The following is a 19034-nucleotide window of genomic DNA, read 5'->3' as shown; positions in this document are numbered from 1 at the left end:
GAGTCCTTGGTATAGCAAGTGGGGTTTGACAACAGGGTGAGTGGTGGGGTATGTATTCGAGAATAGGCAGACACAGACACTAACTCTGGCTCGAAGTCAGGACCTTTTTATGACATGCCATCCCCAGCATTTATGCAAAGGTGGCGTGAACAACCATGTCACAGCCCCGCCTCGGAACCCCATCACACAATCCATTGCCAGCTTCCCTGGATTGTGTTTAAGGTCCATAAGAGTCTGTTCAATTAGTCCCTATAACCAGGTTTCACAAATGTCCAAAACAGGATGGTGATGCTTTATTTCAGTCCTGTTTCTACTGTATATGGCTGGGCTTTACCAAGAAAGAATTTGGTGACTGAGTACTTTCACTAAACAAAAATATATCCATGAAAGTGATTAAAGGACAGGAGACAAGGAAGTAGAGTAGGAACCTACTTACGTGATGATTATAAAGAGTTTAACAGGGAGTCCCCTAACATCAGTCCCCCTCATCAGTTGCGACATCTTACTTCCCCACCATCTATTCTGGGACTCCCTGACATTCTGTAAGGTGGTATCACATAACACCCATTTGATACAGTCATTCACCTGCTTGCCTGTCTCTGGCCAACAATAGTACAGTGAGGGGTAGAGGTGCAACTCTCAATTCAAAAACAACATATGTCATTAAACAGTTAGTTTAATACGTTGGAGCCCATTGGATGCTGGATGATTGGGTTAGAGGCTCCTTGATGACGAAGGCCCCTTGTGACCTCTAAGTGTAAGGATTTAAGGCTGATCATGTTCAGCCGAAGCGGGAAACCCATACATCCCCTCCCGGAATAACTCTAAAGTTACTTTATTGACTTATATAATAGCTCAGAGTTTAGTCTGGTCTCTAAGCACTGACACGCATTAATCTACCACTATTTGGTCTGAGCTGGCACATATATTGACATGGCATGATAGTGTCTTTGACATGTGCTTTAGGCATTGGAACATGGTCTTCTCAAATAGGCAATAAATGCACGCCAGAGAAAGCATCCGGACCCCTCCCCCCCTCAAGTTAAATACGACTGCAGTTCTAAAGCTAAGTTTACCTCCCTAAATAGGTAATGGTGAAAACAGAGTGAGAGTGACTAGGGGGGAGAAACTAGTGAAAGTTATTATGTAGGGTGTTTTGTAACCCGGTTGATTCCCCTCCAAGTGTTGTTCATTGTGATTTGTGTACGATTTCCGTATGGTATAGCCCAATGCTAATGTCTGACTGGTTTCTATCCCAACGTAGAGTCCTTCTCTTGGGTGTGGCCATCTTGTCGTTGTACTCCGTTCACTTGCTGCTAATGACTGCAAAAGAAGGAGGTAGGTGTCATTTTTTAACTCATGGGCATGTCTGTCTTTCGTCAGCCTCTGTCTGTCTGTCCTCGCCTTTCTGCTTTTCCCCCTCTGTATCTTTGAATATCACTCATCAGCACATTGTCGTTGTTCTAACAGGCTCTCTCATCTATGAAAAGTTGGGAGAGCGAGCTTTTGGCTGGCCGGGGAAAATGGCTGCATTTGGATCGATAACCCTTCAAAATATTGGTGGTAAGTGAACAGCTAATGTTGCGTTCATTGTTGTGTTATGATTCTATATTGAAATGTACATTTGTGTTTGTTTGCACACAGCCATGTCCAGCTACCTCTTCATTGTAAAGTATGAGCTGCCAGAAGTGATCCGTGCCTTCATGGGACTGGAGCAGAGCTCTGGGTAGGTGTCTGTCTGTCATTGGTTAACTATTTCATAAAATCTATGTAGTTCATTTGGCACAGGTGGCACAACACACTACACAGTTTGGTTGGTGTATTGATAGATAGATGGATGGATTGATGCTCTGTGTGTGAGACCTGTTCTCTGCGTTGTTTACAGTGAATGGTACATGAACGGAAACTACCTGGTTGTGTTTGTGTCTATCGGTATCATCCTGCCTCTCTGCATACTCAAAAACCTGGGTAAGTGGTGTGTGTATGGGTGTATGTGTGAGTGCGTGAGGGTGTGTGCGGTTGCGAGTGTGTTTCATAGTGAGTCTTTGTATATTTTGTTTACATAATGTGTGTGAGTATTTGCTTGATAGTACATGAGTTTCTCTCTAATTCTCTCTCTTGTGTCTAGGCTACCTTGGCTACACCAGTGGATTCTCCCTATCCTGCATGGTGTTTTTCCTGGGAGTGGTAAGTTTAACCTGCCTCCTCTTGCTCCGCTAGTTTAGCATTTTTAGCCCTCTCAATGACTGAACAATGACGGATGATGGTGTTGATATTATATAAAGTAGCATCAGATGTGAGCTAAGACGGTTACATTTCACCTTCTGTCAATATGCCAGCAACTACAGCTTTTTATCAACTCTGACATTCTTTTTCTGTCCAGTCATGTTTCAATGCAGACAGAACATACTTGTTGCCAAAATAGTACATTTCGCCTACATTGCTTTTGTATTCTTGGCACACGGCGCCTTGAACATACCTACTTTATCCTCCTTAAATGTCATCCTGACAGTTTGTAGGGTATTATGCCAATGCTGGCTTTGCTCTCACAGGCAATGTGGGTGATTTGCATGCCACGGTAGTTCCTAGTAACATTTAGAATATGCCTGGTGTGGTGTTCAGCTGGTTAGTTACCGTACATGAGATTAGAGATGAGTTTATCAATAGCCTTCTTTTGATATCTTAAACTCTACTTTGGCCCACTTGCTCGCTAGTGCTGTAGGGTAGCCTAGCATTGGACTAGTAATCGGAAGGTTGCAAGTTCAAACCCCAGAGCTGACAAGGCACAAATCTGTCGTTCTGCCCCTGAACAGGCAGTTAACCCACTGTTCCTAGGCCGTCATTGAAAATAAGAATTTGTTCTTAACTGACTTGCCTAGTTAAATAAAGGTAAAATACATTTTAAAAAATCATAGTAAACCCTGATACAGTCTGTATCATCATTAATGAAATAAATCTGTGTGTGTGGCCACACTCAGCTTTACACAGGTTTTATACCATAGTAGCTATCAGAGAGACATCCTATGTAGTTAGTAACCCTGAAATTACATAGTTTAGCGTTCAGCGTCTGTTTCCATGAAGACAGAATGAAAGATTACAGGATGGAAGGAACTCATTGCTCTGCAATATAATGGAATGCTGCCTATGTAATATAATGCATTTCTATGTTTGCTAATTGTCCCCATCTCACCCCTTTGTCCCCATCTCACTCCTCTCCCCCCTCTTTACCCCTCTGTCCCATCTCACTCCTCTCCCCCCTCTTTACCCCTGTCCCCATCTCACCTCTCTGTCCCCATCTCACCCCTCTGTCTCCTCTTTACCCCTCAGCTGATCTATAAGAAGTACAACCTCCCCTGCCCGATGCCCTTCATGTACCATCATACCAACCACAGTATGAATGGAACAGCCCTGGGGCCCCACGCCCTGCACAACGGCACCGTCCTCATGGACTTCTCCAGAGCTGACATGTCCCCCGCCTCCTACCTGGATGACCACCACACCTCAGGGGTCCGCTTCGAACCACACCCCGACGACGTGGAGGAGATGTGCACGCCCAAGTACTTTGTGTTCAACTCTCAGGTGAGTTGGTGAGGAGTGGAGCTACTGTATGTGGGTGGGGTGTGTGCATACGTGTGTGTATATGTGGTGAGTCGGGATGCTTCATGTCATAATTCTGTGTTTTGGAAACAATATCCTCTGAAAAACATTCCCAAAAACGGAATTAATCAAGGTTTAGAAGAACGCAATTCTTAACGTACATGAAATCAAACCAAACATAGTTAGCTGCTGTGAGTGTGTATCTGGGCCTGTGTTTCATCCAGAATCTCTTCTCCTGTCATTTCAGACTGCTTACACTGTTCCCATCCTGGCCTTCTCCTTTGTGTGCCACCCTGAAATTCTACCCATCTACAGTGAACTCAAAGAGTAAGTGCATCCAATTGAATTACAAAAGACACGTTTGCATAGACGCTCATATAAATTGCTGCGGGACATTTTCTCCATACAACTCACATCTCAACTTGCGTCTTCCCCAGTCGCTCCCGGAGAAAGATGCAGAACGTGTCCAACCTGTCCATCCTGGCCATGCTGGTCATGTACATGTTCTCAGCTCTGTTCGGATACCTCACTTTCTATGGTAAGATACACACGCACAATAAGATACATTTACAGCAATTGTATTACTTTGTTTCTGATTTTATTGCCGTTATGTGTTAATGTTTTATAAGTGTTTATATGTGTTTTATAAGTGAAATGTTTGAAAAAGAGACAGTAGTATGTATTAAAATACACTAGTAAGCTACTATAACCATTGTGTGTTTGTTTACCATATCTCTCTCTTGGTATGTCTCTGACAGCTCGTATTGCTTCTCTCTCCCAAACACAGGAAACGTGGAGGCGGAGTTGCTCCACACCTTCACCAAGGTGTATAAGTTTGACACCATGCTCCTGCTGGTCCGTCTGGCTGTCCTGACCGCTGTCACCCTGACTGTCCCCATTGTCCTGTTCCCTGTAAGTACAACGAGGCATCTGCTCAAACGCACGCATGCACGCAGGCACACACACATCCACACTCACACACGCATGCATGCACACAGACACACACACACCCACATACACAAAACATATGCACATATTCTCACACCTACAATTAATGCAGACACATTCACACACTGCTCAACACCTAGGTCATTTTATCCAAATGAGCTAAACATCCATTATATATTTTAATACCAACATGAGGGTCTCCTTCTGTATTGGCTGAGTGAGTGGGTGTGTTGACACGGCTGGTTTTCTTGCTGAACTTGGTAAAGCACATACTATTCTGATGTGATGTTAGCTGACTCATTATTTGACTTTCAGCAATCCCGTCAATCCAACTCCCCAGGTCCCAAATGAGAACCAGCCCAGGTTTTCAAAGCTCTGTTTGTCTGTCGTAAGCTTCCTTACAAGAGCACTCTGTCCCTCCTCCAATCATATTTTCAATCATACTTTAGACACACAAATACAAGCATAAAAACAACTTTACACGCACATGCATACACAGCTTTGAAACAATTACACCCCTACACTGCTCCCCACATGATGCCAGACATATTCAGTCTCTTCCTTCTGGGAGACACATAGATGGACACACATCAATAGACACAGCATGTGAAAGCACGGAAATGTATTCACTTAAGTCTCTCTGTATAACAGCGTCTGATAAATGACTAAAATGTCAATGTGAAAAAGCAGTGGAACAATAGACGTCTTGTTCGTCATAAGCTCTTTAGCCTGGCTGCCAAGGAATACAGTGTAATGTTCACAACTCCCCTGTCTCTCATTTCCCCCTCTGCTCTAAGTTGCACATTGTCACCAGATGCTGCGCTTGCAAATAAATACCTTAAAGTCATTTGCTACCATCCTTATTTTGTTCAAGTGTAAGCTGCAGTTTAGCCTTGGTTTGTACAGTTTAGCCTTAGTTTGTAGCGTCAGTTCAGGTCTGATACTGTGTTTCTGTTCCACTGGTTATTATGTAATATCCTGTTCATGCGGCCTGCCTTCCTGCCTGCCTGCCTGTCTGGTGTGTGAGTCACTGAATGAGAGCGTTGGCCTTGCATGGCGTACCTGACCCCCCTATATGGCTGTGGGCTATATTTGTCTTGGCCCTAGCCTGGCACAGGAGCCCATAAAGGGCTGAGGGTATCAGAAGTGTCATGGACCTCCTTTGTAGCCTACAATGAACCATGCATTCGCACTTAGCAGTGCCCGTTAGAATGGATCCTCTCAAAGGACTTTGTTGACCCAAGGAACATTAAGATGGTAATAATAGATTAGATTTATGGAATGTTTTTTTCTCCAAGCAATCAAAGTGCTATACAGGGGAACGGCACCAAAATTCCACTGTTTACCTACAGTCACTGTAGCTTGCAGGAGTGATGGGAGAGACAGTTTTAGGGTGGAAGGGTTAATGGAGTATGTGTTGGTCATGTTGTTACACTGAGCCACCAGCAGAGGGCAGGGGAGAACTGTCAGCCCCATGGCTCAGGTCAGCCCTGCTTGGAGAGAGAAAGAGAGGTGGGGGGAGTATCCGTTTTGTCTGTGGGCTGCAGTGGTACACACACACAACTTGTCTATGGGCTATACTGATACTCCCACACTCTTACACGCACACACTATCTCTCCCATACACACACACAGAAACTCACACTCATCAGCTCTCTCACTGTAGGTGTGAACGCTTCTTTGGTCATGGAAATGTGCGAGTGAATCTCACAGTCCCAGTGGAAGTTTACAGGAGATAAGCCCTGAGCAGACAGTGGAAAAACCCTCACTGTGACCTCCCCCTTAGAGAGAGGGAGGGAGAGAGAAAGACAGAAGGAGGGAGGGAGAAACAATGCACTCACTGACTACTGCAGCCGACACCAAAATGCAGTGTCAGAAGGGAGGCTATATGGACACGCCTAGTGCCCAAATTAATTACGTTTCTTGCGCACTGAGAGTCGAATAGAGACGAATGGATTGGGTTCACTCAGTCCCAATGAGCCCTTCCCAGCTACCTAGTTTATGCTTGTGGCTAGAAACTTCAGCGAGAATTTGAAACTTGTCTGCCGAAGTTGAAATCATTTTGTTTTTATCTGAGTATATATATGTTTTTGAATGTAACGTTAGACGTTAATGCAGGAGTTGTACATTTTTGGTGAAAACTACAATAAATATGCTTCAGCTGTCACCAGGGTCTGTTATTGGCTACGCTATCTAGCTACCCTTTCCTTACTGTGGCAAGCGGAAGCGAAGGACACTGTTCCCAGTGTTGTTGTGTTGCATGCTTGCAGCACAAACTCTCCCCATTGAGCGTAGATTGTATCCAGATGGTTACTACAAACATTAGAAGTTATTTATTGTCTCGGCTTCTATCGTACTTGGAATAAAATCATGTTGGATGGAACAAATTGGAGATGGTGACCAATAAGACAAGTTATTTCTCCCTCCCCATCGACATAATCATCACGTTCTTTAACAGGTTTTAACTAGTGCCATGCTTCTGCTGTTGTCAGGTAGCCAGCATTGCCTATCTGGGAGAGGCTTATCAGGATGACTAACTGAACCAAACCCCTTTGTCTCGACATTACTCTCAGCTGCGTCACATACACTTCATGGCCAAAAGTATGTGGCACCTTCTCGTCGAACATCTCATTCCAAAATCATGGCCATTAATAATGTGTTGGTCCCCCCTTTGCTGCTGTAACAGCCTCTGCTCTGCTGGGAAGGCTTTCCGCTAGATGTTGGAACATTGCTGCTGGGACTTGCTTTAATTCAGCCATGAGAGCATTGGTGATGTTGGGCACTGATGTTGGGCGATTAGGCCTGACTTGCAGTCGGCGTTCCAATTCATCCCAAAGGTGTTTGATGGGGTTGAGGTCAGGACGGTCTGCAGACCAGTCAAGTTCTTCCACACCAATCTCAACAAACCTCGCTTTGTATGGACCTCTCTTTGTGCATGGGAGCATTGTCATGCTGAAACAGGAAAGGGCCTTCCCCAAACTGTTGCAACAAAGTTGGAAGCACAGAATCGTCTAGAATGTCATTGTATGCTGTAGAATTATGATTTCCCAGATTTGTCCAAAAGACTGCCAAATGGGGAAGCCTGATTCATCACAGAGAACACATTTCCACGGCTCCAGAGTCCAATGGCGGCAAGCTTTACACCACTCCAGTTAACCCTTGGCATTGTGCGTGATGGTCTTAGGCTTGTGTGCAGCTGCTCGGCCATGGAAACCCATTTCATGAAGCTCCCAACGTACAGTTCATGTGCTGAAGTTGCTTCCAGAGGCAATTTGGAATTCGGTATTGAGTGTTGCAACCGAGGACAGACGATTTTTATGCGCTACGCGCTTCAGCATTCGGTGGTCACATTTTGTGAGCTTGTGTGGCCTACCACTTCTCGGCTGAGCTGTTGTAACAGCACTTACAATTGACCGGGGCAGCTCTAGCAGGGCAGAAATTTGACGAACTGACTTGTTGGAAAGGTGGCATCCGTTGAAGGTGTCACATTGAAAGTCACTGAGCTCTTCAGTTAAGCCATTCTGCAGCCAATGTTTGTCTATGGAGATTGCATGGCAATGTGCTCGATTTTGTACACCTATCAGCAACGGATGTGGCTGAATTACCTGAATCCACTAATTTGTAGGGGTGTCCACATACTTTTGGCCATGTAGTGTACATCATCCATTAGGTAAAGGGTCGATACCTAGTCAGTTGTACAACTGAATGCATTCAACTGAAATGTGTCTAACGCATTTAACCCAACTCCTCTGAATCAGAGGGCACCAGGAGTGTCTGTACAGCCTCTCCCCTAGCAGAAAGGCTCCTTGAGTAGGCCGTGGTCAAGCACAGGAACTAAGGGAGGAGATGTGAACATAAAGCAGGTACAGCATGTGGAATACATGTTTGGACACAATCATGTTGATGTGTCTGCTGCCGTGTTCTCTGTAGCCATCAGCTACTGGTCTGTTACACCTGAAAAACTGTGGGGCATAGCATATGCATGGCATCTTTTCCAAACACATTAGTCCAGGCCTAGATAACCCAGCAGCAACATCAAACCATTGATTTTCCCCACCTTGACTGCTGCTCAGGCTTCAACAAAGCATCACGTGCACCTCAGCATTTACAGGGCAGTGAGTTCAGTTCACCGAACAATCTTGAGGATAAAGTTGTGGAGACATAGCAGAGATGAGATGAAAGTAACCAGTCATGCTGGCATCACGTTGCCAGGTGTCCAACCCTCTGAATCACGAGACGTGACATTTGAGATCTTCCCTTGGGAGTCCTTTGCCCTTCATTTGGCAGAGAAGCCTTCAGCACTCAGATTAACGTTTGATTTGTCTCTCAAGCACTATGTCCTTTATTACAAGCAGGAGGGCTGGGCTTGTGTAGGAGGGGCGAGGTGAAAGGGTGGGCTCAAACAGTTAAGAACCTAAAGGCAACAGTAAAGATACTTGGTCACGAAACAGCAGGTTTTAATGAAACAGTGTTTAGATGTGGTAGGCGGACTTGTCCCGTTCCCATGCTCTCTTTGTTGCATGGCTCCACAACAACAGGAACACAAATAATTAAATTGCCTCAAGTCAACTGTTCATTTTGATGTTTAAAAAGTCACTTAAAGTGTTCTTAAGTGTAACGATTCCTGTTTTCATGAGTCATTTTAATTGACCTACTACATTGTTTTTGAATGTTGGTGTGTGATATGATCTGTTATGTTGTGATATTCTATGGCCTCATCTCAAGGTGGTTGACCTTTTCTTGATCATATTTCTAAATAAAGCAGTGGGACCACTTGTCTGAGAAATATAAATGCAGGAAATAGGGCCTTCTATCTATTAACCTTGGTATTTTCTGCTGCTAATGGCTCTGTAATAAGAAGTGATTCTGTTTGTGTTGCAGTCAGTTATGATGGTTACATTGGCCTAGTAGTGGTGTTATTCTTGTGATGGGGTTGTTAGGTTGCTGCTGAGTTTTCCACTAGAGGGCAGGTCAGAGAAGGCAAATCCTGTGGTGCGGTGCACAAGCACAATGCCCAGTTAGTTGGCTGTGACCAAAAGTAGCCTGCCATGCATGCTGTCTTTTCACAGTGACTTCATGGAAAAACAGCTTATAGTTACTGAGTTAATTATATATCTGCCCTTGTTATTGCTGTAATAAAATATTTTCAGGATCATTTGACTGGCTTTACAAAGTGAATCCTGTCACCTGTCTTTGACAGTGGTTGAATAGGCTTGTTAAATGTGGTGGAAAAGGGATTTAACATGGGTTTTATTTCTGATGGTCAGTCAATTGAGGATTTCAAAAATCTCAAGTTAAAACCTGTCTATCTTATTCCTGACTTTATGTTGTGATTGTTTCTCTTAATCTTGGATTTACCTTTTTGCTCTTCCCTTTTTAATGTCTTCCACCCCTATGAAAAAAGCAGGGGCAAACCAAGGCGTAGTAATACTATGCCATATATCTAGCTGTAGCTGAAAAGGTTGCAGCATCTTTCACTTGGTTGGAGCCCAGGAGGCTCCCTGGTTTTGGGCCATGTTGCTAGCTTTTGGCTGGCCTGGTAGACCCGGGTACCTTAGCAGCGGTGGCGCTTTGCCACATATCTCACCCCAGTGGGAGCTGTCATAGCAGGTGGGGGGAGGGAGATGCAGGCAAATATTGCATGGTGCACTCCAAAGGCCCTGCGCAGGATCTCTGTTGGGCGCTGAATAGTTCAGAGCCTTGGCGTACAGGTGGGTAGAAATGTCACGCCCAGGCGCCAGGTTTTCACCGGCCCAATTATGCCATGACTGCTGGGAGAGGGGATTGTTTATTATCAATAGGGGTGGGGGGTAATTTTGCCTTGCAGAGTTACTGCCACTCCCTTAAAACAAATAAGGGTGTAAATCTCTGCCACTCCTTCATTCTTTCAGCAAGGTGTCAGTGTCGGCCATTTTGGCTTTAGATCCACAACTTAAGAGAGCAGCGCGCCCTCAACCCTCACCAAACAAGTATTTAGATTGAAACATGAACCAGCCAAGCGTCTCGTCTTTCTGCTCTCTAAATGTGTACATAGGAAAGGTATCATTAGTGATAAGTACAAATGAGAGGATATCAGTAAAGGGAAAAAAGGGAAATTGTTAATCGACAAGCGTTGCGTGGGGGAAGAACACGCCTATCCTGCTGCCTTCAGTCCTGCCTTCTCTGGTCATCGGCTGATGCAATACCAAGGTGCCGTTGCAGGTGGCTCTCCCGGAGTTAATCCTCTGCCTTTTGAATGGCGCGTTAAGCCCCGCCTCCTCAACCTTTCCTCCTGTGGCCGGCTGGCCTATAGTAGTTCCTTTTCACCTGATGCCCATGACCTCTCACCCAGTGAAGTCTTTTACTCAATGCCTTGAGCTGTGCAGCTCTCAGCCTCTTAGCTGGTGGCCTCCTTCCCTGCCTCTCTGCCTGGCTGCCTACTTAGACTCTCACATGCTGCAGTTGACACACTTCAGTCAGCAGCCAACTGTGGGAATTGGCCTGTGGGCTGAGACTAGTTTGCAGACGTGACTGACAATATTGTTACCTACTCTCCCTTGAATTTGACTATGTGTGTGTAATTGTTTGTGTATCTGTGCGTTTGTGTGTACATTGTGTGTGTGTGCGTTTGTGTGTGTGTGTGTGTGTGTGTGTGTGTGTGTGTGTGTGTGTGTGTGTGTGTGTGTGTGTGTGTGTGTGTGTGTGTGTGTGTGTGTGTGTGTGTGTGTGTGTGTGTGTGTGTGTGTGTGTAAGAGAAATAAAGACAAAATTGCTGTATTAATCAACACATAAAAAACACTTTACAAGTGGTATCCTAATTGTCAACTGATCGTCAGTATGTCGCAGTTGATCAGACATTATAAAGAGGTTTGTGTTGCAGATCCGTTCCTCAATCAATACGCTGCTGTTCAGCCAACGGGAGTTCAGCTGGGTGCGTCACATGCTCATCGCCGCCTTCATCCTCCTGTTCAACAACCTGCTGGTCATCTTCGTCCCCACCATCAGAGACATCTTCGGCTTCATCGGTGAGTCCTCAATCACAGCAGTGGTCCCCAATCCATTCCTAGAGAGGTACGGGGTGTGCAGGCTTTTGTTCCCACCAAGCACTAACACTGATTGATGTCTTGATGCGGAGGTATTTCGTTGAGTGAAAAAGGCCCGCACCTCCTGAGGCTAGTTCTGTCTAAGTGAGGACATTTGTTTAGACAGAAAAGACTAAATGACTGATGGTGTTCTTCTTCCTGTTTCCCCTCTGACAGGCTCCTCTGCAGCCACCATGCTCATCTTCATCCTCCCTGCTGCCTTCTATCTACGCCTGGTCAAGTCTGTGCCGATGCGCTCCGTGCAGAAGATCTCGGTAATTGTGCAGGAATGATGGTGCACAAACACACGCACACAAACACTCAACTCAAAATCACATACGGTGACTCACACACAGAACAGCCACTCTGACACACGCAACATATGACACACACATGACATACCCTGAGGAAATTAGCACCCATCAACATGCCCACACAGACACACCATAGCTGTTATTAGAACTGAACCCCATCCACAACAACCCTGATTTACAGCAGTCCCCCAAAACAGGGTTTCCCAGAGGCCCACTGAGATTCTTGCCAAAAAATGATTGCACTGAATGTACAGATATGAACACTTCACACAACCTCCTCTCACAGTGTCGTTATAATTTTTCATTATGTCTTTTAGGCGGCCATTTTCCTGGTGGTGGGCATCATCTTCATGTTCAGCAGCCTGTCGCTCATCGTGATGGACTGGATCCACAACCCTCCCGGCTCCGGCAGTGGTCACTAAGACGACCCCCCTTACTTCCACCCCCTCTCACCTCAAACCCCCTCCCCTGTCTGTGCCTTGGGGGTAAGGTCACCGGGCCCGGGGGGTGCCCCCACACATCACCTACAGACTGAGTACGTCAGCGTACTGTAAAGGGGCGCTTCGCTTTTCTCAACCCCCACCCCTTTCCACAAAGTATTACTGGATGGGACTCTACGTTCTACGACTGAAACAGACTCTTTTAAGTTCGTTATTCTTTTTCTTTCTTGTTGTTGTTGGATGGTTTAGTTCTGTAGAATCCTCCACAACAGGGGCTCGCCGAAAGGACACAAAGTAATCAAGGAGGACGGTCAGAAACGGGAGAAAAGACGTTGCTGCGCGCCCTGCCGTAGTTGTCTAGATAGCCCATCATCTCTACTCTGTGATATTCCCTGAGAAGAGGAAAAATACGAGCGGGGACCTCAACCATTAAACTGTCAAGAGAACGAGAGCTGATCTGAGAGCTGCCACTATTGGAGCTGGTTGTGGCTGCAGGCGTGGCTTCAGCGCCATGGGCTCTGCACACTTGAAGATTAGAGAGAGAGAGGTGGGATAAGGGTTCAAAAACAAAGAGCACTTTTAGCATATGTTTCAAGTTTTAATGTATTTTTAACACATCCAGACACACAAAAAACACACACACACATACAGCACGCCATCTACACTAATTGGAGCTATTTTGCTTACTGTCAAAATGTATTTTTGTACACCTAGGTGGAGTAAGAAAAGTCGATGTGACAGGTGTAGTATCTTTTTCCGAGTTAGAGCCTGGAAAAGGTTCTTCTGAGGGATATTTGTAAATTAGGTTTGGTAAAGTAGTTTATATTGTATTTTATACTTTTACAATCAATCAAATCACCACAGTTTATGTGCACACACACATTTCTCAGTGGCTAGTGTGTTGCTCTCAAACACCCTTGACAGCAATCATGAGATAAGACGTTAGCAATCATACACATTGACAGACACCAAGTTAAAATTTTCAACCATGTCCATTCTCCCAATCAACACTTAACGCGATGATCAACACACACTGTCAGCCATTCTGAAACAGCCGTGTAGACTGAGCTTCAAACAAGAGACTCCATTCTGTGTTATTGTCGCAGAGATTTGAATGTTGCCGAGTTTTGAATGTACCGGTACTTGGCCAAACGTCTACTGATCTACTGAATGACAGTTTACGTGTTTCTTTCTTTGCCTTCTTGTTCACTCTTGTCCAATGTGTCACACTACAGAGTCCTTGGGTCAATTGCAGCGAACATTACCAGGAGATGAGCTCATGTTGTTGGCTTGAGATAATTTTCAACTTGTAACTCCATCTCTTCCTAAACTTCATGTGAAGTGAACTGTGCTATGAAATACAACTAGTGAATGCTAGTTTCAGTGAAGAGGAACAACAACAGACCTTTGTGAGAGTTAAAGAAGGTCTACTGGCAGTATACCATACAGGTTATTTAGCTATTTGACTTGTCACAGCGATCCTATAACCCATGAGAATGTTTTTATTCTATCCCAGTGTGTAAAACGATATCTTGTGACAAAATTCAATTGTGGGGAAAAATATTGTGGGTAAAATAAGCAATGAATTGAACCTCCAGACTGTGCTGTTTCTGGGACACAAGATACATTGTTTTATCTGTGTTTGCAGTTCACATCTTACAGGTGGAAATCTGCAGTTGCTACATTTTTTTACTTGTAAATTAATGATTTGTACCCATTGATTCTTGAAAAATATAACTTATAAATGCCTCAAGAGCTTAGTTTAACTGTCGTACCCCATCAGATCCCAAAATATATGATTAGTTTACTCCAATGTTTGTAAACAACGTAAATGTAAACAATATATAGCCTCAAAACATGGTTAAAGCCATCATTTTGATATCATGGAAGGTCAGTCCTTGCATCCTTGTATCTCAACCTTCAGCTTTTTCCGGAACAGCCGGGGACAACACTTTGTTATTGCTTCAACTGCTGATTGCCCCTTTAAGTTCAATATGGGTCATAATGTCAAATGTGGAAAAGATTAGAGAAATGAAATGCATCCACTGTTACTTAGCAGGCTTATCATTTGGTGATGTTTATACCAGCGATTTGTTTATGCCAGATTGCTGCTGATAGTAGAGTTAACATAAACAGTATGTGTTTATTACTGTAATTGTGACTATTGTTACTGTAATTTACATAATTTCAACAGACCATCGTGTCTTAAAATGCCCTAATTAATTAACACCACGATAAAGGAATTTCAAAATGTTGTGCAAATTGTGCCGTGCTGAAAAAACATGAGCAGTTTGCATTCGAAGCATAGAATACCTGTTTTCTAAGGTGTTAAAGTGGATGCTTTTTCTGAATGGATCCAGCCAGAATGGACAACATTTACAGATCCTTTGTGGATCTACATATGCATGAAACAAATTGATATTTCAAATGAAATGCTATGTAATGTGTATGTTTTGGATTACAAACATGGTCTTTTCTGACAACTTGTATATGCTTTGTAAATAATCTTATTATATGGTACTCACTGAATTATGTGTGTGGGGGGTTGTAAGGGATTTTACCAGAAGTCTTCTGCAATCTGACTGTTATTTTAGTATTCAATGTTTTTGATTTTGCTCTATGATGATATTTCTTTCTTTTATGGAAGCTTGTACATTTGTAGAAAATCTCTATCCCTTTTCATTTCTTTATAGTTACATATCTGGAGGACGTAGACCTTGAATTAATGAATGGTTTTGTTGTTAATGTTGTCTGATGCCTCAGTCCTACAGGGGCTGCAGGGTCCAAGTAGAATATCAGTGTTGATGTCTTGCGAGACTTGGGTAGATATTGCCTATGTTGAGCTGAAGTATTTGATTCATGTCATGCGGGTGGGTGCGCTGTCAAAAGATCAATGACGTTCAGATCACTTGCTTTTAGTAAGAACCACCCTACAGTCACATTTGAGATGCGGTCCGCATCAATAGGGGCTGCTGGGTCTTTGCTGAAATTCCTCCTGAGCCTCAGTTACTATATGTGAAGATACACTTCATGAAGTGTATTGACAAAAACCTTACTATTGTGTGAGAATGCTGAAACCAATCTTTGCCTTAATAATTGCAAACTTAATTTCATCTAGGGAGCAAACCTTAGGGTCAGGCACGGCACCAGATGTAAGACCGTCATACAGTGATATTCTCCTTTTTTTCTCTCCCAATGAAGGACCAGAGCGGAGACCACAGATGTTGGGGTCTCAGACACTCAAGAATTGGGTTGGGGGGGAGGTTCAGTGCTATGCCCTCAATATCACTCAGGTACAATGTCCTCGCCCTCTGTTATGAAGCATACTTTAGACTGTCGTAGCATGACATGCTATAGTCACGACAGCTGACTTTAATATACGTTAAATGACCAAACACTGGCATGCAAACTGCGTGTCATGCGTTTGACAAAGTAGGCTTCATGCCAGAGGGTTTAAGTAATGTGTTACCCCAAAACTATCTGCCTTATCTGTAACCTGGCCTGAAAGAAGCACTGGGTCAGCATCAGTGTCCTGCCGTTCAGTGTCTGCTTCCTGTGGATCAACTAACATTCAAATTGTATATTTGCCTGAACAAAGGGGATTTTTGTATCAGAGAAGCTGTTTCAATGTCATGTAACATGAACAATAAAAATGTGAAATAAACCTGGCTGGATCTCTCTGCTGTTGAAATGAGGTAAAAACAAGGAGTTGTGCCTAGAGTCCGTCAGATCATAGGCAGTAGGGATGACCAGGGATGTTCTCTTGATAAGTGTGCAAATTGGACCATTTTCTGTCCTGCTAAGCATTCAAAATGTAACGAGTACTTTTGGATTTCAGGGAAAATGGATGGAGTAAAAAGTACATAATTCTCTTTAGGAATGTAGTGAAGTAAAATTTGTCAAAAATATAAATAGTAAAGTAGATACCCTAAAAAACTACTTCAGTAGTACTTTAAAGTATTTTTACTTAAGTACTTTATACCACTGAATAAGGCTCCTCGGGGGTTTGTGATATATGGCCAATATACCACTGCTAAGGGCTGTATCCAGGCACTCCATGTTGCATCGTGCATAAAACAGCCCTTAGCCGTGGTATATTGGCTATATACCTCACCCCCTCGGGCCTTATTGCTTAAGTAGTACCCAGAATAAACTAAAAATGCAACAAAAAATTGCTCTGATTATTAGCTACTGAAAAATACGACTTGGTTTCTTTAGTAATGCATCTTGTAAATTCCTTGACCAGGTTAGTATAATCATTAAAGTACCATACCATAACCCTTTTTTTTTTTAAACATTTGACAACGAGGTCTAATTAAATTACATTTGATTGAACCTCAACTTATGATAACATTTGAATTGAATTGAATTCCTTCTCTTCTACAGCTATAGTGTTAATTCATCATTATCTTTCAAGCTCCGCAACAAATATGCAGTAAGGCTAATGGACGTGTGCATGTGCGTGTGTGCACTTGCTTGGGGTTGTATCTACTCACCATATCCCCTCTCTCCCTGCCCACAGCTGGTATTACGACGCCTGTGACCGACTCACAGGGCATAATAACTCTTCAATAACTCTTCATTCATCTGCACTCTGGCCTGTCCAGAAATATACCTTTGTCCTGTCTATTTAACATCCAGCCCTGACATCTAGCACCCGCTTGTCATGTTCCAGGACAGGTCACACACTGGTGGTCAGGTGGGAGCTAGGAGGTGTTGTTCTCTACCCTCCACCTTACCAAAAACATCTAAGATCAGGAATCAGCCTTCAAATTCTGTGGAGCAGGTTGTGAGTTTCATTTTAATTAAGACAGTATTCCAACTGTACTGGCTGTACAGTAGCTCAAGTGCATTCAGTTCATGTTTTTTATTTTTTATTTAACTAGGTAAGTCAATTAAGAACAATTTCTTATTTACAATGATAGCCTAGGAACAGTGGGTTAACTGCCTTGTTCAGGGCCAGAACAACAGATTTTGACCTTGTCAACTAGGGGATTTTATCTAGCAACCTTTTGGTTACTGGAACAACACTCTAACCACTAACCATTATGAATGCTTTAACTGTTATTTTATTTATGTTATGAAATTTGGTGAAATACCATCAGTAAATTCCAAGAAATTGGGCTATTAAGACATACAACTACATTTTGTAGTAAAATATAACAGTAAAAATAGAATACTACTTTCTTGTATTATTGAATTTGTTGTGTGTCTGTGTGTCTGAGTGTCTGCGTGTCTGTGTGTCTGTGTGTCTGAGTGTCTGTGTGTCTGTGTGCCTGAGTGTCTGTGTGTCTGTGTGTCTGAGTGTCTGTGTGTCTGTGTGTCTGTGTGTCTGAGTGTCTGCGTGTCTGTGTGTCTGAGTGTCTGTGTGTCTGTGTGTCTGAGTGTCTGCGTGTCTGTGTGTCTGTGTGTCTGCGTGTCTGCGTGTCTGTGTGTCTGTGTGTCTGAGTGTCTGCGTGTCTGTGTGTCTGAGTGTCTGTGTGTCTGAGTGTCTGTGTGTCTGAGTGTCTGCGTGTCTGTGTGTCTGAGTGTCTGTGTGTCTGTGTGTCTGTGTGTCTGCGTGTCTGTGTGTCTGAGTGTCTGTGTGTCTGAGTGTCTGAGTGTCCGTGTGTCTGTGTGTCCGAGTGTCCGTGTGTCTATGTGTCTGTGTGTCTGAGTGTCTGAGTGTCTGTGTGTCTGTGTGTCTGAGTGTGAGCACCAGCTCATAGCCTCACTCCGGATGCAGGTCACACTCCTCTGCGTGGTTCCCTGTGGATCTGGTTACATAACGCCTCGGGATCATCCCCTGCCTCTACCACCCCCTCTCTCTTTCTCCCTCTATCTCTTTATCCTCACCCTGTCCCACCAAGGACACATACTCACCTCATTTCCAGTGATGCGCTGACCTTCCTTCTCTGTGTCCTTCTATGACACTGTGATACAGTAATTCCTCCAATGAAATGTCTCATAGATTCCATTTCAAAACAGAAAGGTCTAGGCCAATGCCATTTCTGTTGATATACGGCTCTGGTCTAGAGAATTCCATATACAGTAAATATGCTGTAGCACAATAGTGTGTTTGTTGAAGAGGTAAGTACAGAATCCTCTGTAGTAAGGCTTGTGTGGCACTGTCATAGCAGTGGCATAATATGCATAATATGCAGTCATTAACTCTTATGACAGATGACTTAAAGTGATTCTCCAGAACTTTGTGTAATTTCAGCCAGTAGTTTTTAAAGGGGTGCTAACGTGCTAACGAGCCAAAACGGGTCTCTGTTTTTTGTGTACTACGTCATCCAGTTATGTCTGATATGTTACGTCCTGCAAATTCACATGAAATGTTACATTCGTACAATATTTTATGAATTTGTTGTGCTTAAGGTGCCGGACTGCATCTTTAACACTATGGCAGATGTCAGCTAATTGACTATCTGTAAGTTTAACCAACTAGCTTAGCAAAATAACGGTTTGTGTCACAACTGAGTTAAGTTAGTTGCCATGAGCTGACATCAGCTGTCATGACTGCTTAGGGCATCTGTTATGTCATAGTTTATTTAACTAGGCAAGTCAGTTAAGAACAAATTCTTATTTACAATGACAGCCTACCAATGTCAGGCCTTACCAAGAAGTGATGAGGTGAAGTGTTACCGTTGACGATAAATCCCTCTATGCCTGCTGATTCCATTTCCCATTAA

At 43.7% G+C, this 19034-nt stretch overlaps 1 protein-coding gene and 1 long non-coding RNA gene across 5 annotated transcripts in view; one reads left to right on the top strand and one right to left on the bottom strand.

The window, feature by feature from the left end:
- The window catches only part of LOC118366400 (sodium-coupled neutral amino acid transporter 4), a 31410-nt gene extending 15382 nt beyond the window's left edge, over nucleotides 1-16028 (top strand). For all 4 annotated transcript variants that reach the window (XM_035749038.2, XM_035749039.2, XM_035749041.2 and 1 more), the window contains exons 5-16: nucleotides 1265-1338; nucleotides 1471-1563; nucleotides 1645-1726; nucleotides 1886-1968; nucleotides 2129-2187; nucleotides 3328-3579; nucleotides 3845-3924; nucleotides 4035-4135; nucleotides 4385-4509; nucleotides 11405-11549; nucleotides 11784-11881; nucleotides 12238-16028. In XM_035749038.2, coding sequence (XP_035604931.2) covers nucleotides 1265-1338; nucleotides 1471-1563; nucleotides 1645-1726; nucleotides 1886-1968; nucleotides 2129-2187; nucleotides 3328-3579; nucleotides 3845-3924; nucleotides 4035-4135; nucleotides 4385-4509; nucleotides 11405-11549; nucleotides 11784-11881; nucleotides 12238-12342 — 1297 coding nt within the window. In that variant the 3' untranslated portion in view covers nucleotides 12343-16028. The remainder of the gene's footprint in view (nucleotides 1-1264; nucleotides 1339-1470; nucleotides 1564-1644; nucleotides 1727-1885; nucleotides 1969-2128; nucleotides 2188-3327; nucleotides 3580-3844; nucleotides 3925-4034; nucleotides 4136-4384; nucleotides 4510-11404; nucleotides 11550-11783; nucleotides 11882-12237) is intronic.
- LOC127914652 (uncharacterized) lies at nucleotides 91-4121 on the bottom strand. The gene is made up of 2 exons (XR_008089241.1): nucleotides 4012-4121; nucleotides 91-1323 (listed from the first exon to the last, which is right to left on the bottom strand). It is a non-coding gene; the product is annotated as an uncharacterized LOC127914652 (long non-coding RNA).
- Nucleotides 16029-19034: the final 3006 nt, after the last annotated feature.

The sequence above is a fragment of the Oncorhynchus keta genome, chromosome 33 (genome assembly GCF_023373465.1).
Source record: "Oncorhynchus keta strain PuntledgeMale-10-30-2019 chromosome 33, Oket_V2, whole genome shotgun sequence".
NCBI classification, from domain to species: Eukaryota; Metazoa; Chordata; class Actinopteri; order Salmoniformes; family Salmonidae; genus Oncorhynchus; species Oncorhynchus keta.
The sequence above is the reverse complement of the archived record's forward strand: the minus strand, read 5'-3'. Positions and strand labels throughout refer to the sequence as shown.